The sequence below is a fragment of the Cucurbita pepo genome, chromosome 16 (assembly GCF_057944985.1).
Source record: "Cucurbita pepo subsp. pepo isolate OVF chromosome 16, ASM5794498v1, whole genome shotgun sequence".
NCBI lineage: Eukaryota > Viridiplantae > Streptophyta > Magnoliopsida > Cucurbitales > Cucurbitaceae > Cucurbita > Cucurbita pepo.
The window spans coordinates 12,003,383-12,023,986 of NC_141813.1; the positions used below are offsets into that span (position 1 = coordinate 12,003,383).

At 34.8% G+C, this 20,604-nt stretch overlaps 2 protein-coding genes and 1 non-coding gene across 7 annotated transcripts; 2 read left to right on the forward strand and 1 right to left on the reverse strand.

The window, feature by feature from the left end:
* Positions 1-803: 803 nt before the first annotated feature.
* LOC111776934 (MLO-like protein 6) lies at positions 804-4,143 on the reverse strand. The gene is made up of 14 exons (XM_023656353.2): positions 3,941-4,143; positions 3,707-3,764; positions 3,373-3,626; positions 3,180-3,296; positions 3,048-3,108; positions 2,880-2,968; positions 2,675-2,749; positions 2,492-2,586; positions 2,349-2,398; positions 2,225-2,265; positions 1,924-2,133; positions 1,776-1,843; positions 1,612-1,672; positions 804-1,536 (listed from the first exon to the last, which is right to left on the reverse strand). The coding sequence occupies exons 1-14, from the start codon at positions 4,061-4,063 to the stop codon at positions 1,048-1,050; spliced, it is 1,791 nt and encodes a 596-aa protein (XP_023512121.2). The 5' UTR covers positions 4,064-4,143; the 3' UTR covers positions 804-1,047.
* Positions 4,144-8,326: 4,183 nt separating this feature from the next.
* Positions 8,327-10,221, forward strand: LOC111777597 (uncharacterized). The gene is made up of 4 exons (XR_015412103.1): positions 8,327-8,474; positions 8,557-8,644; positions 8,728-9,199; positions 9,685-10,221. It is a non-coding gene; the product is annotated as an uncharacterized LOC111777597 (transcript).
* A 4,172-nt stretch (positions 10,222-14,393) lies between these two features.
* Positions 14,394-20,409, forward strand: LOC111776800 (auxin response factor 4). 5 transcript variants are annotated; one of them, XM_087118544.1, is made up of 12 exons: positions 14,394-15,267; positions 15,391-15,786; positions 15,897-15,953; positions 16,142-16,339; positions 16,452-16,536; positions 16,612-16,702; positions 16,826-16,990; positions 18,243-18,528; positions 18,613-18,769; positions 18,843-19,528; positions 19,690-19,880; positions 19,966-20,409. In XM_087118544.1, exons 2-12 carry the CDS (start codon positions 15,445-15,447, stop codon positions 20,147-20,149), a joined length of 2,442 nt encoding a protein of 813 aa, XP_086974670.1. In that variant the 5' UTR covers positions 14,394-15,267; positions 15,391-15,444; the 3' UTR covers positions 20,150-20,409. The 5 variants fall into 5 exon arrangements, with proteins under 5 accessions (XP_086974670.1, XP_086974669.1, XP_023511940.2 ...); XM_023656172.2 differs by having other exon boundaries at positions 14,396-15,786; positions 18,243-18,362; positions 18,453-18,528; XM_023656174.2 differs by having other exon boundaries at positions 14,399-15,786; positions 18,243-18,362; positions 18,453-18,528; positions 18,843-19,519.
* Positions 20,410-20,604: the final 195 nt, after the last annotated feature.

The window sequence follows — 20,604 nt, forward strand, 5'->3', positions numbered from 1 at the left end:
ATTTTACGGTCTTATCATAAATTTATATTTTCAAATTGATCGTCCAGTTCTCCACCTTTTCTATATATATATATATATATATATATATATATATATATATATATATATATATATATTGCGATGTCCCACATTGGTTGGGGAGGAGAAAAATGGACGTGGAAACCTTCCCCTAGCAAACGCGTTTTAAATCCTTGAGTGAAGCCCGAAAAAAATCCAAAGAGGACAATGTCGGCTAGCAGTGGATCTGGGTCGTTACAAATGGTATTAGAGTCAGACGCTAGACGATGTGTCAGCCTTCTCGCTGTTCCCCGAATGGGGTAGACACGAAGCAGTGTGCTAGTAAGGACGCTGGGCCCCAAAGAGGGTAGATTTGGGGGCGGTCTCATTCGATTGGAGGAAGGAAAGAGTGTCAGCGATGATGCTGGGCCCCGAAGGGGGGTGGATTGTGATGTCCCACATTGGTTGGGGAGGAGAACAAACCACCGAAACCTTCTCCTAGTCGATGCGTTTTGCGTTTTGAAAAGGAAAGTCCAAATAGGACAATATGTGCGAGCGGTGGGCCTGGGTCGTTACATATATATATAGGTAAGATGAAGATTCAAGTGGTCGAGAATAATGAAATAAGATTAAGACGTTAAAATTATGGATAGTCATTGTCAAAGTGGTTCGTGTATTTTTATTTTATAATAAAAGTAATGAAATAAAATATATATAAATTTCCAAAGTCAAAAACCCAATTCACATTCAACATTTAAAAAAGAAATTATATATATTAATAAATTTATTAATTATGGGCCACTAACTAAAATTAAAATGTACCTTTCATTTACATCAACCAACAATAAATTATTCTACAAATCTCAACGATTTTCCTTCCGTTTTTACCATAATACCCTCACCATTCCTCTCCTCACCCCAAGTGACGTATAATTTACACAATAATGCGTCAAAATTGTATCATTTTAAAAAGAATGACTCCAATCATTAGCCTCACCCCATCTATTCAATTTCATCCCAAAAACTAAAATTAATTAAATCAAATTAGCTTCATACTCCATCGACTCTTCTATCGAACGAGAATTCCTTCGGGCCCACGTCAATCTCGTGCTGCTCACGGTTATTATTCGCATTCAAATTTGGTATCTGGGTCGTCGAGTCGATTTGGGGTGAATCTCTATCAATATCGGCATCGCTGACCTCCATGTTGCGATGGAGGTGGTGTTTGTGGGAACTGGAGCCTTCGACATCGAGAGGGCGGCGGTGGAAATGGTGCGACGGCGAAGGAGAGTCTGGATCCCATTGGTCGTTGTCGAAATTTGATCTTCTAGGAGAAGTATGGAAACTGTCCAATTCGCTTCGATAGTGGCGGAGAAGGTGCACTGGTGACATGTGGTGGGAGGGCGTAGCAGGGCGACTCGACATCGGCGTCATCGACCCCCGATTTTGCTTTATGTGTTTGCGAGCCGTGTGGTGCCAGTTTCTCAACGCTGTCGCTACTCTATCGTTGAAAATCGTCGGCTTCATCGTCGAACCCATCTTCATGAAAAAAAAAAAAAAAAAAATTTATACATATTATACGGTTTTGGAATATAACTAATTTGAGTCACGCACCTGTGTGACGAGGGCGTAAAGAGGCAACGTGACGTAACTGCAAAGGATTTGAACGAGAACTCTGTTGCAATAATACAAAACACAATCACTTTATTATGATTTGTAAAAATTATTTACTACGTGACAGACAGTAATTAAATAATTAAATAAATAATTAAAGTTACCCCATTGTTATTCTGATCACCAAATCTTCGATATGCTCGTGAAAACAAGATTTCATCCCGAATTCTTTCTGTAAAATTAATAAAAAAGTTTTTTTTTTAAAAAATTAAAAAAGCAATTAAAAAAAATAATATATAAAAATAATAATACCCAAGTCCAAGCAAAGAAAGCAAGCTGAAAGGCATTCTGAAAGAGCACAAAATTGATGAGATAAAGAATGAGCCGGGGCCGGTTGAACCAAAACAGGTCGTCCCCCGGTTCGACCACCGGGACACCCTTCACCACCTCCCCTCGTTCCTGAATCCTCAGGCCCATTTTCGTAATTATCACTTGCAACTTAGTCCCCACCAATAACACAATCTGCACGTACGTACACAATTTATATTAATTAACCAACGCCCCCTCAATATCCCAATAATATCAATTTCACCCCAAATATTTTTCATCTTACAATTAATGGCACAAATGGCAGCCATAGATAAGCCCTCCACCCTGCAAAACCCCAAAATAAATAATAATTATAATTTTTAATTCATTAAAAAAATAATTCCGTTTATTAATTTGATTTTACTCACCGTGGGTGTTGAAAAGCAGGAAGAGGACAGCGAAGAACCAGATGGGTGGGCTGTAAGTGAGCATTTAATTAATTTAGCTAACATCATGGGTACGAAATGTAAATAAATCAATTCATAGGGACTGATTTGAAATAATACTCAACCTGATACTGACAACCACCTTGAAATCTTCTTCCAGCGATCGCTTGATGTATTTCCTAAAGTCAAATTTCTGGTCGCTGTGCGGTGCCAGGTGTGCCTGTTCCAATAATTATTAATTATTTTAAATAATAATATTATTATTATTATTAATAAATGACGTGGAAAAGAAAAAAAATAGAACTAACCATGACGAAACCATGTCTTAAAGTCAAGTAATCAACCTTAGGAACGGACCGAACAAATTGTCGGAAGAAACAAACCTATCCCAACAAAAAAAGATTTAAACTTTAAAATATAAAGATATTATTGAATTCATAGAGTCTTTCATGTTAATTAATGCGTTAATTAATTATTTAATTAAATTAACATAAATGAGTTGGTTTGGCTTACAATCCACATGAGGAAGGGCGATTTGGTCCAGAAACTCAAATGTCTTCGCCCGAACGACGTGTCTCTTGCAAAATGGAACCGTTCTGGATCTGTCGTGTTTAAACACAAATGTTAGTTCGCACGAGAATTCATTAATAAAATATATAATTTCGGAGAATTTTAATTTACCATGTGAAAATTGGTACTCGACCGTTCTCGTTTCGTTTTCCCACGACTTCCAGCTCCTCATCTATTTATTTATATATAATTAATTATGAACCGACAAGAAAAAAAAAAATAATAAAATGAATTTCCACGTACCTTGGCATTACCCAAAGCTAAAGTTAAGACACAGTACAGAACATGGAAAACGGCCAATACGAAGATGAATATATGCAGCTGATGGATTCCACCTTCCGACACGAACGGAACTTTCCCCTACGTTTAATTATTTTAATTTAATAAATAAAGAATTTAATTTTAGAAACACACACTCCGACGTCGTTTAATATACCCTCTCAGCACATTTGTCGGATCCACCGGCCGCGGCGAGGACACGGCGGAAAGTGGCATTAACAGGGGACATGGCGAGAAGTTTCCGGCGACTATTGTCGGAGTCGATTGAGTCATGAGCTTGGGTTAACTCCAGCTCTTTTTTAGGGCTGCATGGATGCCACGTGGCGGCGACTTCTGGGGGTATGCAAACATTAGTGATTAAGCTCTGTCCGACCGTCAGCAGCAGAGAAATGAACCCCAACAGCATCAACTCTGTAATTGAAGAATTGGGTGTTTAGAAATTGATATCAAGAGATTCAGCGATTGATATCAATGATGGATGAGTTTGGTACCAGATTTGATCTTCTCCAGAGCTTCGTAAAGAGCTCGTTTGTGCTTCTTCTTTAGCCACTGCAAACATCAAATATGGTGAAATGAATACGACTCACTACAATAGTATAATATTATCTAATTTGAGGATAACCTCTAAAAGGCCTCAAATCAATCGAGATAGTATTCTTCGATTATAAACAACTAATTTCTTCAAAACAGAGCAAAAAAAAGGTTGATGGTTTTTTTTTGGTTACCTTTCCGATGAGATGGAGAATGTGTTCGATGATAATGGAAATCAGAACCAGAACGAAACAAACGACGGCGACGGCCCACGTCGGCGTCTCTTCCAAGGACCTTCCGGCGCCACCTCCGGCCATGGTGGTTTTCTGGGAAAGAGAGAGTGTAGATTTGAAGGAAGAAACTGAGAGGGATTTAAATTGGGGGAAGCTGAGAGTGGAAGACGATGACTTTGACTTTATAACGCGTGGAACAAATGAACAGATAAATAAATATAAATTAAATTAAATTTAAATTTTTATATTTATAAATATCAATTTTTTTAAAAATGGCGTCTTGCGGTTAATTTAATTCCATTTTTATAGAGTCCCAGTGGCTTCAGTCTCTATTTTTGTATTTATTTAGTATTTATTTTATTTTTTTGTAAAAAATATTGGTACCATAAATCCTCAGCCAAGTTGTGTACAATTAATTATAATTTAATTAGTCAAACATTTTGTAACATAGACATTTCTTCTAAAAAATAATAACAATTAATTTCTCTTACTTTTTCTTGTACTTATTATCAACTTATTAATGATTTTGAATCCACACCATTTGTTTGAATTTTATTTTATTTTTATTTATTACAGTTTAATTATATATATATATATATATATATATATATATATATATATATATATATATATATATTGTTTGTTAGCCTAATTGTGGTATATAAATTGAATGGTCCCATTCATCCATAAATCACCTACAAACTTTAATAATTTATGAAGTAATAAAAAATCAACCATTTTGCCGTTCAATTATTATCCCATTTTGAAAAATACGAAAGTAATTTATTTTTATTTTGGATAAAGAAAGTGTGAATGTATGGCTGCAATTATTAATCATTAAATACCCACTCCTACCCGCCATAGTTTAACAAAATTATTTAAATTAAATCACTATTTACACCTTCAATTATATATATATATATATATATATATATATATATATATATATATATATATAAAACAATAGATTATATACTTGAAGATGAGATTTAATGCATTAGAGCTTATTATATATTAATATTATTATTTCAAATGATGGAGTGATAATTAGATCAGTTGGTTGTGAATATATATATATATTAAGTAATTTTAATTTTTAAAATAAAGTTTATAACATTACTCTAGTTTGAATGTGATATCCATTCATTTTTAATTATTTATTTATATTAAATGTGTTTTTTTTAATTGTCATTTAAATAAATAAATCTTATATAAGTAATTAGTGAATTGAGTCCGAAAATTTAATTTAATTCTCTAGACCTAATTCTTGACGTTTGGTAAAAGGTCCCCAAAAAAAGGGCTTTGTTTGTAATGTTTGAATATGTCAACGACGAATCATGTTTACACACGTCAGCAATTAAAATTAATCCTTACACGTGTTGACACGTAATTGAGCGTAGAATGCGGACCCGCTGGTTCCTTTAGATCGCAATTCTGGACCGTCATGTAGACCATTTTTCATAATATTACAAATGCAGCCGCTCCTTGCGACCACACCATTCTGGACCGTCGGGATGTTCGACACTCACTTTCAGCATCGAATGTATCAACCTACTCAAATTCAGGTAGTCTATGGTCGGACGAACAGAGATTTTTGAAAACTAATTTGAAATTGAGATTACTGCTTAAATAATAACATATAATTAAGAGATAATAAAGAATTGACAACTAGTCACATCCCTTATAATACATTATTTTTAGTCTATCATACGTATACATGATTTTGTCAAAAAAATTATATTACTAAAAAATATAATAAAAAAACTATATATCATGAAAGCAATAAATCAGTATAGCACGGGGATTTGGCATACAACACAGATGCTGCCATGGGCAACACATAATGGATAACATAACCGTGACATTTATCGAGTAATAAAAAATAAAAAATAATAAAAAATAAAAAATAAAATAAAAGAAGATAGAGTTTTTAAAACAATTAAATTAATTTTTTGATTAAGAACTAAAATGAAATTTTATTTAAAAGATTAATGATTATTGTAAATATCTTTTTGTATTTTCAAATTACATCTTTACCCTTGGAAATAGCAATCAAATATTTTATTTTATTTTATTTATTTATTCTCATCAGCCAATATAATATGTGTTGTAGTTTAATCATGCTTAAAACATGTTAATTATTAATTACACAAAATCAATTAAATTAGATTTTATCATGAAACAAAAAACTAAAACGACGTAGTATTTAATCAGTAATTTTAAATCTCAAATTAAAATTTAATATTAAAAATAAAAATTGATAACGTATTAGCGTATCAGACCCACTGCTATTTTCTTTTTATTTTTTTAAATTTTAATTTAATTAACCCGAACTCTGCGGTCAATATAAGAAACCCTCCATTTATTAATTCCTATTTTATTTTTATTTTTAAATCACACTAAATAAAGCCTCCTTTTATTATTATATTTGGACTGCAAATTAAATAAGTTTGCTGTAAGTGTCACCAATAAAATTATATTAAAAAGTTTTACAAATATTTAAAAAAAGTATTAAAAAACGTATTAGATAATTCATCATCGCTTCTTTGAAAATAATCGTTAACGAGTCAAAATACGGGAATAATAATATTAATAAAAATGTGAAACTTAGTTTGAATGAAAAAAATAAAATCAAATAAAAATGACGAAGAGTCGTGAATTATAAATTATCGATTAAAAAAAATGTATAATTTTGTCTTTTAATTAACATAGCGTATTCTTCCTTCTAGAAGTAATTAGTCTTTAAGCGAACAAGTTAATGAAGATTAAGGAATAATTAACAATCTAAATCCATTAGTTTTTAAATAAATGTTTGTTTAGTACAGAAGCGAAGGGCGACCAAGTCTCTTCACCCCTATGTTTAAATAAATTGTTTTAATGAGATCTGATTAATAATTTAAAAAATTTATATCTTAATATGAAAGAAGACCTAATGCCCCGGTCACCGGTTTCAATCATTTTGTTAATTAACTTAATAATCCTTCTCTTTTCCGCTAATTTAACGGAGTTTTATTTATTTATTTATTTAAATATTTTAATTAACAATAATTTTATTGTTAACCAACCATAATTATTGTTGAAGTTTTATTTAGTCCCTAATATTCTTAATTTTTTTAAAAAAAATAAAAATACTCTTATCGCCAGGTTTTTTTTTATGGAGAACCGTTAACGTTTTGTTTCAAAAATTTCATTAACGTCTATTTTTTAAAAAACTTAAAAAATAGTTTAAAAAATTAAAAAATAAATAAAAAATACTCTTGAATTTTTAAAGTAATATTAAAAAGTTCAAAAATAATTTATGAAGTGGGGATAGACGCTTTTGTCCTTATATTGATCGTAAAAAAATTTTTAAACTTTTTCATAAAGGTAAAAAGTATTAATTCTACTCTTTAATTATTTTTTTTTTATTTTTTTATTTTACATAATACAAATATTAAGGGTAATGTACATTTAAAACAAAACGATAAGAATAGTTGACCGTTTATTATAAGTCAAATATTTAGATATTTGCTTTATATTACGCTTACAATATTTGTATATTGTATTAATTTATTATTCTTCATTTTTATTGTTCTTCCCATATTATTTATAATTTACCATATTTCTCTATCGTGTGGTTTCAGAAAATGTTTTCACAAAATATTAATAATTTTCATTCAAAATTAACGCATAAACATATTTTTTTAGTCTTTTTTACAAAAAAAATATTAAAGATATCATTAAAAATTTCAAATTTAAAATGTAAAATTGAAATAAATATTTGTCCACATGACTTATACTTTTAGACTGTATAAGTCATACAAATCTAGACTTCTCCCACTCACAAAGTAACGGTAGAAACCGGATCAAAGGAAATTAGGTGGGAACTCATGACTGCAATTTCCACGAACCATCATAACCCATACTTTATTCGGAACAAAGTCAACGCTCAATTAATTGTTGAGCTTCGATCAAAGGTTACTATCGATGGATAGTGCGAGACGAGAAAATAAGAAATATCCGTGAATTCTGTCTATCGTTTCTTTTAAAATATGAGATTTCGATAAAAATTAAGGTACAAAACAGTGATCTAGAACGATCTGATAGTGCTATTTAGCTTTTGTAAGAATTTTAGGTAAAACGATCGTAAAGTTGATGTTATATGAGACATAAAATTTAAATTTATATACGAGAATAAATTAATTTAATAAAATGAAAATTGATTTTTATTTTTATTTTTATGAATTATTAAATATATATATATAAAAAAAGAGATCATTAATGGGCTTGGAAACTGAGCCCATGTGGGTCGAAACACGGCCCATTTGATTAAATTAGAACCCATTGGCGCCCTTTTTCAAGTTTTGAAGTTTCAAATTTCCATCTGATCCTTTACTGTTCTTCTCCCTCCTCTCCTGTTTCCACAGATCTTGATTTGCTGAAAGATCGGCGTTAATTCAATTCCGTTCACTACATTCATTGCAATTAATGGATCCTAAACTTACTCAGATTCCAGGTATTGATCCGTTTCCGTTTTTCGTCATTCATTTCCTCTGAATTTCATTACTGATTTTTCCAAATTTGATTCGAATCGGCAGCGAAATCCCTTTCCTCGAAACCGAAATTCATCCGAAAGCCATCCTACGAAGCACCGAAAATCACCGCCTATCAACCTCCGATTTCCAGGTACTACATCGCTTTATTATTCTCAGTTTCATTCTGAATCGAGTTCTTCTGTATTAGGGTTTGAATCTTGTTATTACAATTAGACAGAAACGAGTTTTCGGAACTGTTCGAAGCTCGAACATACCGATCAAGCCAGTAAATGAAAAGCCCTTAGCTAAGCCCTTAATTGGAGCTATTAAGAAACAACCTAAATCCACCCGATTACCTCAAATCGCGGTCAATGTTACTGCTGATCAGAAGATTAATGAAAAATTGAATCCGAGGCCGAAGAAAAAGAGCCCTAGCATCAAACAGCAAGTTACGGAAACGGCCCTTAAGGATCTGCGAGTTCAGAACGACGTCGTAGAGCCTCAGACACCAGTGATAAGACCTCGTTTGTTGAAGTCGAAGAACGCCGGCACCCCTTACCATACGGCGGAAAAGTGTAGTAACTGCCGTTTTGACAAGATGGAGACCTCGTCATATTGGGTTGCTCAGATCAAATTGGCTGAGTCCGCTGGCAAGCATTTTGTGTCGGCTGATTTCTTTCGCCTTGCTTATGTCTGCAATGCCGAGGTTAGTGTAAATTACATATTTGAACATCATATCCAGTTAATTATCTTTGCCTTTATGATAATTAAGGTTAATTTAAGTAAGTTTATCAGAACCAGTAGTTAATCACATAGCTTTGGTAGTGTTTATGAGGTGTTTATGAGCTTAGAACTATAGAAAAGAAGTTATTTGATCTGAAACACTGAGATGCCAATATGGGTTTGGATTTTCTGGGGAAAATATCCATTTAAATTGTCCTCCACTGAATTGGGCAGAGCATTTTTCTTTTAATGATGTTATGAAATTACAGAGAATCCTGTTTGTGAAACATCTAACTGGAGAGAGTATCTTCTTCTTTCTTTCCTATTCGCATGTTCATCAGCATTCCAGTCTTGAATTTGTGGCAATAAGAACAAGATTTTCCCTGAATTTCTCTGTGATCTTTTGGATTTGCTCGGAGTTCTGTTTTTACCTTCAGATTTATGATGATATGTGGGTTATTTTAACAGCCGATCAGGAACCTCAAAGTGGAACTAAAGCGTTACTTGACTCGACATGAGCATCTATCAATGAACACTGAATGGAAAGATGTGAGTCTTAGCTACGGCTTAATTCAAGATGACGACAATGGCGGCCCCAAGAATCCGTCCACTGAAATTTGTGGCAGTGAAATCAACAAAGATCATCAGATTGCGGCAATGGAATCTGGGACACCAGAAATCAGTAGCAGTAAACTTGACAAAGATGAGATTGTGGGAGCCGATGTTGGCGAGCTAGGAACCGAGACAAGTCAAAGATGCCCAAATTCTTTGTCTGTAGAACCGGACAGATCCATCAAAGCTGACAGGTGAACTTGATTTTATAGCCTTAGTTCATAGCCATTACTGTGCTTGTGTTGTGTAAATGAATGTACTGTCCTTTGTGCTTGGCATTGCCTTTTTCACATTCCATTTCGTAGACTAGGCAAATGACTTAAATATTGTTTAATGTTATTCAAGTTATATATAATATATGGCATACCCGTTAGGGTAACAGCCTAAGCTCACCATTAGCAGATATTGTTATCTTTAGACTTTTCTCTTTGAATTTTCTTTCAAGGTTTTTAAAACGTGTCTCCTAGGAAGAGGTTTCTAGGTTCTCCTCTCCAACTGATATGAGATCTCACAATCTAATCCCTTTCGGGTCTAACATCCTTGCTGGTACTTGTTCATCTCTCCAATTGATGTGAGATCTCACATTTTGTATGTTAAAGTGTTCGTTTTTTTTTTTTGTTAGTTCGATCATCTTGAAGTGAGGGTTTATTAGTACTATCTTATCTATCGAGAATCAATAAATTTTTGGATCTAGTCGTGCGATTAGCTAGTGAAAGGTCCATCAATCAGCTCAACAAGCAAGGAAGCAAAGATGGTCCCATGAGAAAAAAGAAATAATTGCAAAAAAAGGACATTTTAGTTGTTGACATCACATAATTGTCCTTACAAATTGGTCCCCAGGGTTTATGCTCTCTTACAAAACCCTCCCATTTAAATTTGACATGTCCCCTACCCTCCACACCACTTCATTTATTGACATAACTGGCCCCTCCTTTTTTCTCATTGTTTCCCCCTTTCCTTCCCTAACATTCCTCTTTTTATGTTTCCTCTTTTTAAATATTTTTTCATCTTGTTCTCGTTCTCGTTCAACAGATAAAGTGCAAATTACCTCTTTTAAGGTCAAACGTTCGATCCCAGCTCCCAAATTATATATTTGATGCACCAACAAATCCAAAACTTAGTGACCGGTTCCAAAGACCGCCATACCATATCAGGTCATCGTCACACCGTTCCAAATCTCGATTGAGTTTATAATTTAAAAATATTTATAAAAAGTACATTGAGGGAGGGGCAATTGATAGATATTGGGCCCTGTGACCATAATAATGTTGAACAACGATAGATATATGAGACCGAATTATCCAACAAAACATGTCGGCCCAATTGTCCCAACCATGTTTTGAGCATCCTACGTTTGATTGGATATTTCAAAATCCAAAAGGGGACAGCCACCAGAGGCCCACTACAGGCCCACTACAGGCCCATTTCCCTTCATCTCAACTGTTTCTCAACCATATCTTCTAACAAAATCATTAAATAAAACATCTTTAAGATTCTGTTTTTGTTTCCTTTTCTTTCTGTTTCTTTCTCCCTTTACGTCTTTAATCAATCAAACTTTACTATCATTTTCTGTTTAAGATTATTATTATTATTATTTTTTTTTTTTTTTGTTCACTCTACCGATCCATGCGGAACCTTCTCGAGCACCGAATAGGCAATTGAGATTTGACCTGTCGGAAAACTCGAAACTCTCTCGTAAGCATCCTTCTTTTAGACCTACATGCAATGCGACCCTTGTAAATATAAGAATGGAGGGTGTTCAAGTGGCTCCGAAATTCAACCAACCTAGATGAAGATTTTTTTTTTTTTTTTTTTTTTTGGGTTGGTTGACATTGTTTGAGTTGAGTCAACTCGAAAATAGGGTTACAACCCAACCGTGTCCTACTTTTACCATTATCATGAAGAATAAGAATATTTTATGTTTGTAAGTGAGGTTAGTAATGCGTTGTGACTGATGAATGTTTGGTATTTTAATTCTATAAGGTTTTAATTCTGAATATAATATACATAACCCGACAAGTCAATCCAACATAACTCGACAAATAAAAGGTTGAGTTGGGATGAGTCGTGAACTCTATCTTGGTAGCTCTATTACCAACTCAAACCAATTCGAAATTTCGTGTTGGTTCAAAGGATTTTTCCAACATGAATCAATTAACATAAAATTCAACTAATCTCACGAGAATATCTGATTAATAATAAGGTTTGAGCTCGTTGTTTGAAAATTAAACGATTTAAAAAAAACCCGAGAATAAAAAAATAAAAAAATAAAAAAATAAAATAAAAAAATAAAAAAATAAAAAAATAAAATAGAGGATATTTGTGAGTATGAAGTTGGGTTTGGAGTAGAGGATTGAAACTTTGTTAAAAGCAAGTAATTATTCCTACGATGCCCCAATTGCAAGTTTGCCATCATGGGGATACCATTTGTCCCCCTCTAAAGCTGGGCCCACCACCTCCATTTATTTATTTATTTATTTATTTATTTATTTATTTATTTATTATAATATTAAAACTGGTTGGATTCCTTTGTTTTGTTTGGATACATAAATAAGCCGAAATTAAACCACCATTTTCAAACTCTTTTTTTTTTTTTTTTATAAAAAAAAAAAAAAAAACTTATCCATTAATATATCATTAAATTATTGCACCTTCACAAAACCCCAAGAATTTGCCGCCTCCCCCTTCAATTATTGATTAATTTCACTTCTCCCCCTTCCCCTTGAGCGAGAGAGGGGGTGAAAAGTGTAAATAAACGGAAGACGGGGGGTTGGGTTGCAAAAGAAAGGAAACGAGAATAAGAATGGGTTTGGGGAGACAGGGACATATGAGAAATAGTACGAAAGATGCGGGCGATTAAAGCAAAAAGACACTAATACAGACAAAATCTACCCGACAACACATATATTGATTAAAGTGTCAAATAAAACAACAGCACATTCAGAAATTTTGCTAATTAACACCTTTTCTTTTCACTTTTTTTAATTTCCTCCCCCACCTTTTTTAGATATTTGGAAGGGAAGCAACAAAAAGTTATTATTTATTTGCAACACGGTCCTTTGAAACCCTTGGAATTACGCTTTATTACTATAATTTATGTAATTACCATTGTTACCCTTCCAAATAATTAAGACTAATGTGTAATTAAATTTTCTTGGAGGGTAAAATTGAGATTTGGAATTGGAGAGGGGACAGTGGGTGTTTACGCCTTTAATTAAAGGGTTTTAATATTTTTCTTATTTATTTATTTATTTATTTTGGCGACAATTGTTGGTGTGACCTCTCACTGTCTCTAACCATGATGTTACGTATCTTTCCCTCTTTTTTTTTTTTTTTTTTTTTTTTTTTTTTTTTAACTTTTTTAATTTAATTTTAATTTTTTTCCCTTGCAAATTTATTTATTTATTTATTTTTAATTTATTTCTACCATTCCCACGTGCGCCAAATCGGTCGTGTAAATAAAATTTCCACAAAAAAAAAAAAAAAAAGAAAAAGTAAAAAAAGAAGAAAAAAACCACCTTTTGAGGATTACAGTTACTGTGTTTCTTTTTTAATTTTTTTTAACGAAAATTTGGTTTTTTGTATTATCTTTTATTTTTTTACCCGAAATTAAACCGCCATGACCGGTTCACTAATTATTATATATATATTTTAGTTAAATTCGTTAATAATAATAATAATACTATGTTTTTAATTTTTAAAATATTTAAAAAAGTGAATAATAAAATAAAGAAATTAATGGGTAAATTTAAATAAAATTCTAAATTCTAAATTTATTACTTTATATTAATTTTCACCTTTTAACTTTAAATTCATCCTATTAGGTAAATTGATGTAATATCTACCGTTGTTCAATTTATACTATTTTACTCACTATTTTTAATGTTGAAAAATAATTTAAAATTAATAAAATTAAGACAAAAAGAGAAAAGGAGAAGTTTTTATTGTCTTAAAAATCACTAAAGAAATTTATCCTAAATTAAAAAGATATTTTAACCGCGGCTGTAAAATGGTAAATTTGAAAATCTGAGTTAAAAGGAGGGAAGGAGAGAGGAATATATGGTGGTGGGGCATTGAAGCAGCGCCAAAGGCGCAGGGCTCTGATAAAAACGACTAACTCAACTCACTCCCTTCTTCACTCGCTTTCTCTCGCGTTTATACCAAGCGCCTATTTATTAATTTTCAGATAATTTCAACTCCCTTCCAATTATCATTTTATTTTATTCTCATTAAAATTTTTTTTTATCCCTAATATTTTTTCAATTAAAAAAAATATTTCAAGACGAACATAATCTAATAGAAAAAATATCAATTACCATTAAAAAAATTGCAATAAAATAAATTTGGATCAACTCATTAGAAAATTATATGTAAATTAGTAATAATAGTTTTTTTTAAGCATAAAAAAATATTTGGTATAAAATATATATAGGAGAAGAAAAAAAGGGTAGAGGAAGAAGAGAAGAGCACGCGCGTTTAAAGGGAGTGGGGGAACAGTGATTCTATAATTAGAAATAGAAAAAGGAACAAAAGCTGTGGGGGGTGAGACGTGAGAGGCAGAAAAGAGTTGAACTCGTACTCTGCTAACTGCTAAGGCCTGCTGGGGTTGTGAGCTTGCGTTTACCATTAGCAATTTGCAGCTTACAAGCAAACCCCGCCCGCTTTACATGCTGCCCAGAACTCTCTATCCCCACCAATGGCCATGCCCATGGCCCCCAATTCTCTCTCTTTCTTGGCATCTTTTTAGATTAGAATAGATTTGATTCAGTTCATTTGGTTTCTGAGTTTTCTTTTTGCATTTTGGGAGGTGGGCAATGGGGTTTAGGAGCTTTTAATTGGGTTTGCTTAATATGCCCACAACCTGTTTGATAAAATGCGTGAGAGAAGAGATGTTCTTCGTTTATTCGGAGAAAAGATTGAACAAAGAGAAAAAGAAGTGTTATTTTTGTTGGATTAATCAAAACCAGCCTTTTTGTCTTTGGTGGAGGGCCAGAGTCTCTCACAGTGAAAGAAATTATTAAGAAAGGAGAAGGGGTAGAGGAAGATAAAGCCAAGGCAAAGCAAAGAAGAAGGGGATGGGGGAGTGTGGGTTTTGTTCTGTCTTAGCCTGTCCCCCCCACCCACTCACACATATATGCACTCTTCTCTCTCTCTAACAGTCCAAAAGCCACCAAAGCATTGGCCTTTTTTCGCCTTTTGCTTCTGTGTTTCCTATGCAATTGTCTATGTCTGTGGCTTCTGCTCCCTCTTCTCAGTGCCTGCAAATGGGAGAGGAATCATACTTTGAATTTCTTGTTATTATTTGATACCCCTTCTTCTCTTTTTTTTTTTTCTTCTCTATCTTTTTAGCCTACTCTGCCTTAGCATCCATCCAAACACTACTTTCTTGTTGTTTTCTGTTCATCTCCTTTCATTTCTCTCCTTTTTTTAGCTTTATTGGTATGTTTTCAGCATTCTTTGCCATGATTTGACCTCATTTCCAGTTTTCTACAGCTTTGGTCTTCTTGTCACCTTATTGCCAATTGATATCATTCCACGCCATTTTCCCTTTTCTTGTTTTAGTTCTGTTGGGAAGCATAGCAATAGGACACTTGAAGTAACCCTGGGTGGGTGTTCATGGAAATTGATCTGAACCAAACAGCCAGTGAGGAGGGGAAGAATGCATATTGCCATGGAAATTGTGAAGAGGGTCGCTGCAATTGCTGTTTATCATCTTCAACTTCTTCTTGTTCCTCAAATTCTTCATCAACTCCCGCCTCTTCTTCAACCTATTTGGAGCTTTGGCATGCTTGTGCTGGTCCTCTCACCTCATTGCCCAAGAAAGGAAATGCAGTTGTCTATTTCCCACAAGGTCACTTGGAGCAAATTGCCTCTGCCTCTCCTTTTTCCCCCATGGAAATGGCCACTTTTGACCTCCAGCCCCAGATCCTCTGCAGGGTCATCAATGTCCACCTACTTGTGAGTACTGGGTTTGCATTTTAAAATCGATTTCTGCCTTTTTCCACTCTCAAGGAGCCTCACCCGTAGTTTCCCTTTCGAGTTTTTCACTGTTCTTACCATTTTGACAGGCTAATAAGGAGAATGATGAGGTCTACACACAACTTACTCTGCTTCCCTTGCCAGAGGTAGCTTCCATTTGTTATATTACGTTTCTCTTAATTTCGAGTTTGGGAAGGTTAAGAAAATTTGTAGCTTATTTAGTATGCCCATGTTCTGGAGATAAATTTTTTCTAGTACGTTTTCTTCTGTTTAATTTAGCTCAAGATGAGATGACTCTTACCGTGGCTGAACACTAAATTTGGATATTCCATAGTTATTAGGCACTAGCGTAGAGGGCAAAGAGCTGGAGGAATTGGCGTTGAATAGAGCCGCTGATGGAGATGGGAGCGGAGGGTCGCCTACTAGATCCACACCTCACATGTTCTGTAAAACACTCACAGCGTCCGACACGAGCACCCATGGAGGATTCTCTGTTCCTCGCAGAGCTGCTGAAGACTGTTTCCCTCCTCTGGTTGCCACTGCTTTCCCATGTTTTACTTTCAATTTTTCTCAAATGAAGCGAATTGGGTTCATTTCGATTATTCTATTTGGTATATTCTGAGTGAAGTTGATGGTTACTGCAGGATTATACTCAGCTTCGGCCATCTCAAGAGCTAATAGCCAAGGACCTGCATGGCGTGGAGTGGAGATTTAAGCATATTTACAGAGGTATATTGTGAGATTCCTTTGTTGTTGTTTGATTGGATGACATAATTGAACTCAATCTTAATAACTTGGTGGCAGGTCAACCTAGGCGGCATCTGCTCACTACTGGATGGAGTATTTTTGTAAGCCAAAAGAATCTTATTTCTGGGGATGCAGTGCTCTTTTTAAGGTATCAATCTTCATATTAACCCCTACTATTTGTGCAGAGAAAAATTAGATACAAATTTATGCCTTGTAGTGTTGAAATGATGTTTGAGATCTCGAACCATTAGTGACTGCGTCGTGTCTGCAGGGGCGAAAATGGAGAGTTAAGGTTGGGAATAAGACGAGCTGTTCGGCCTAGAAATGGTCTTCCTGATTCAATTGTGGGCAACCAAAATTCTTGTGCAAATGATCTTACTCGTGTGGTGAAAGCAGTTTCCACCAAGAGCACGTTTGATGTGTTTTACAATCCAAGGTACCGTCATGGTTCAGTACGCTTTATTCGTTAATCGTGAAAGAGAATTTGCTGTACGTTACTGTATTATTAGAACGGTGACCTACGAATAGGAAGAATCCTAGATCAAAATGAGAGGTAGGGGACATCAAGAAAACACTTTGCTTGAGGGGTTTTTGCACTTTGGATGTCTCTCTGTGAATATGGGAGATGAACTGGAAATGAATGGATATGTAGAAGTTTGGATCAAATCCATCTAAGAGAAAAATTAATTTATACCCCGAACTTTAAGAGTTGTATCACTTAAAACCTCAAACTAATAATTGTATCAATGAGAACCCGTAACTGTTCTTTCACGAGGAAAGCGTCACAAATGTTAGAATTAAGTTCATCTTGATAGTAACCTTCTTTTTCCCCAGACATACAAAGAAAAGCATTCTTTACTTACTACTACATAGGTATTCTAGGCTTTATGGTCGTTACTTTTCTGAGGTCTGCCCTCTGCCAGTGGATCATGTAAATTTGTTATTTATGCTCGTGGATCGTGTAATAGGGGATCGTTAATCATTCCCACGGTTCGAACCAATGGCTTCTTAGTGGGTCATTAATCGTGTAACTTTGTTAGTTTGAACTGTGTTCCCCTATTGTAAGTTTGTGGTAGCAAAATGGTTTCCCTGAAGCTCCTTAAATTTGACAGAAGTAAAACTTGATGAACTAGTAAGAATCAGAACTCTTCATGCTATTTTGAAGGAATAGTTAGTTCATTCGCCTTCCGCTAGCAGATATTGTTCTCTTTGGGCTCTCCGTCTGCTAGGGAGAAATTTCACACCCTTATAAGGAATGTTTCGTTCCTCTCTCCAACTGATGTGGGATCTCACAATCCACCCCCCTTGGAGGCCCAGCGTCCTTGCTGGCACACTGTCCGGTATCTGACTCTGATATCATTTGTAACCGCCTAAGCCCCACTAGCAGATATTGTCCTCTTTGGGCTTTCCCTTCTAAGCTTCCCCTTCTAAGCTTCCCCTCAAGGTTTTAAAACGCGTCTGTTAGGGAGAGGTTTCCACACCCTTATAAGGAATGCTTCGTTCTCCTCTCCAACCGACGTGGGATCTCACGAATATTCTTTATTTAGTCTTATACTGGTTAATGTGCTATACTTTACTTGCTGGTTTGTATTATCATTCTCATTCACTATTAGAACTTGGTAGTGTACTTGACCAGCCTTTACTTGCTTAGATAATATAGTCACATGTCAATTCATGCTGACTTGCAGGGCATATCATGCACAATTTGTTGTATCTTGTCAGAAGTATGCGAAGAGCATCAACAATCCAGTGAACGTAGGCACAAGATTCAAAATGAGATTTGAGATGGACGATTCGCCAGAAAGAAGGTTTATCCATACACGAGCAAGATCAACGTGCTTTACTTCGTACAATGATTCTTATATACAAATATATTTATCAGTATCTGTTTCTTGCAGGTTTAATGGTGTAGTTGTCGGTATTGGCGACATGGATCCCTTTCGATGGCCGAACTCGAAATGGAGATGCTTAACGGTAAGGATTACAATCCCCATATCTTTTCTAATTAAACAAAAACCCATTTCTTTAACTGCAAGCAATTGATTTATAATCGATCAGGTCCGATGGGATAAAGACAGTGATCATCAAGAACGCGTTTCGCCCTGGGAGATTGATCCTTCTGTTTCTCTCCCACCCTTGAGTGTTCAGTCTTCTCCAAGGCTGAAGAAACTGAGGACTAGTCTGCAGGCAGCCCCACCTAATAACGCCTTTAATGGTACGAGTGTCGAAATTGAAATGATAGCTTTGTTTCTTCTAAACTCGAGTTGTTAAAACTTTTCTTGCATTAGGGAGGGGCGGTTTTATGGACTTTGAGGATTCAGTTAGATCCTCTAAGGTCTTGCAAGGTCAAGAAAATGTAGGTATGGTATCACCCTTTTACGGTTGTGATAATACCGCAAAACGCTCACTGGAGTTTGAGGTGCGATCTTCTGCACAACAAAATCAAGCGTCAGGTGGAGTTGAAAAGCTTAATATAGGTGATTATGTAACTTCTTTCACAGGCTTTATGGAATCTGATAGATTTCTGAAGGTCTTGCAAGGTCAAGAAATATGCTCATTGAGGCCACAAACAAGAAAACCAGAGCCTAGTTTAGGTGTTTGGGGAAAGTTCAATCTCAGTGACAACTCTTTTAACCCATTTCAATCACCAAACTCGAGTTTTTATCACATGATGTCAAATGGCGCCCGAAACATGCATTACCCTCGTCGTGATATTTACAGTACTGGCCAAGCTGCCATGATGAGCTCAAATGATATCAATTTTCCAAGAGAGAGTGCCTTGTTCAACCCATCAGCAAAAATGGAAAGGGCTAATTCTACTCCTCCAACTTTAGGATCGAATATGAGGAATTCAAAGGACGAAAACGTGAACGAGAACCGAACTGGCTGTAAACTTTTCGGCTTTTCCTTGACTACAGAAACTGCTACAAACATGCAGAGTTCAGGGAAGAGAAGTTGTACCAAGGTAAGAAAGGTCAGTATGTTCATTTTTCCGTTCATGGAAACATCTGGAATTGCCAAATCTCTCATTTGCGCTCGAGAGAGAATCCAAAGATAGACTTGTTCTTATGGCTCTCGAAGCGTTTTTTTTACTCTCTGCTTCTTCCATGCTGATATTACTCTTATTAAGTGAAGGTTCACAAACAAGGCAGCCTAGTAGGAAGAGCTATTGATCTCTCTAGACTGAATGGCTATACTGATCTTCTTTCTGAACTCGAACGTCTGTTTAGCATGGAAGGACTCTTAAAAGATCCCGATAAAGGATGGCGTGTATTGTACACCGACAACGAGAACGATGTAATGGTGGTCGGGGACTATCCATGGCAGTAAGTGCTATACCTTGATATCATCTTACAGCAAATATTAGTTCATAAACAAATTCAAGTTTTGAATATCATTCATGGTGTGCAGTGATTTCTGTGATGCTGTTTCGAAAATCCACATATACACAGAAGAAGAAGTGGAAAAGATGACAAATGGAGTGATCAGTGATGATACTCAAAGCTGCTTAGATCAAGCTGCTTTGTGTATGGAAGCATCAAAATCGTCTTCAGTGGGTCAACCTGATTCATCTCCAACAGTAGTAAGAGTTTAACTAATAATCAAGATGTGTATTTATTTATGTGTTTATCATATCTATCGTCGTTCTGTCTGTCGAGTCGAAGTCGTCGGTAGCTTTGCTGCCATGAACGGCGTCGTGTTTAGCTTTGTGTCTTTCTGCCCCATAGGTTGGAATCTGTTGTTTCAAACCTCTGCTTTCTAATGGATAGTGTGTAATTCTACTTGTCTTTTAAGCTGTGGAATGGTATGATATTGAAGATTTTTGAACTTTGTAGAAGATGATTAATTTGTTTAGCAGCTGCTTGTAACAATTTTTGTTTTGTTACTATCTTTTAAAATATTGGCTATAAGAATGTGGGACGTTTTCTTCGAAGCAATCGAATGAAAGTAAAAGCTCTCTCGTTGTACTTTGAACAACGAGCGAGCGATGATCATCGTTCTCATTTCATTAGTTCCTGCATCTATTTCGTATAGTTTTGCATATCGGAG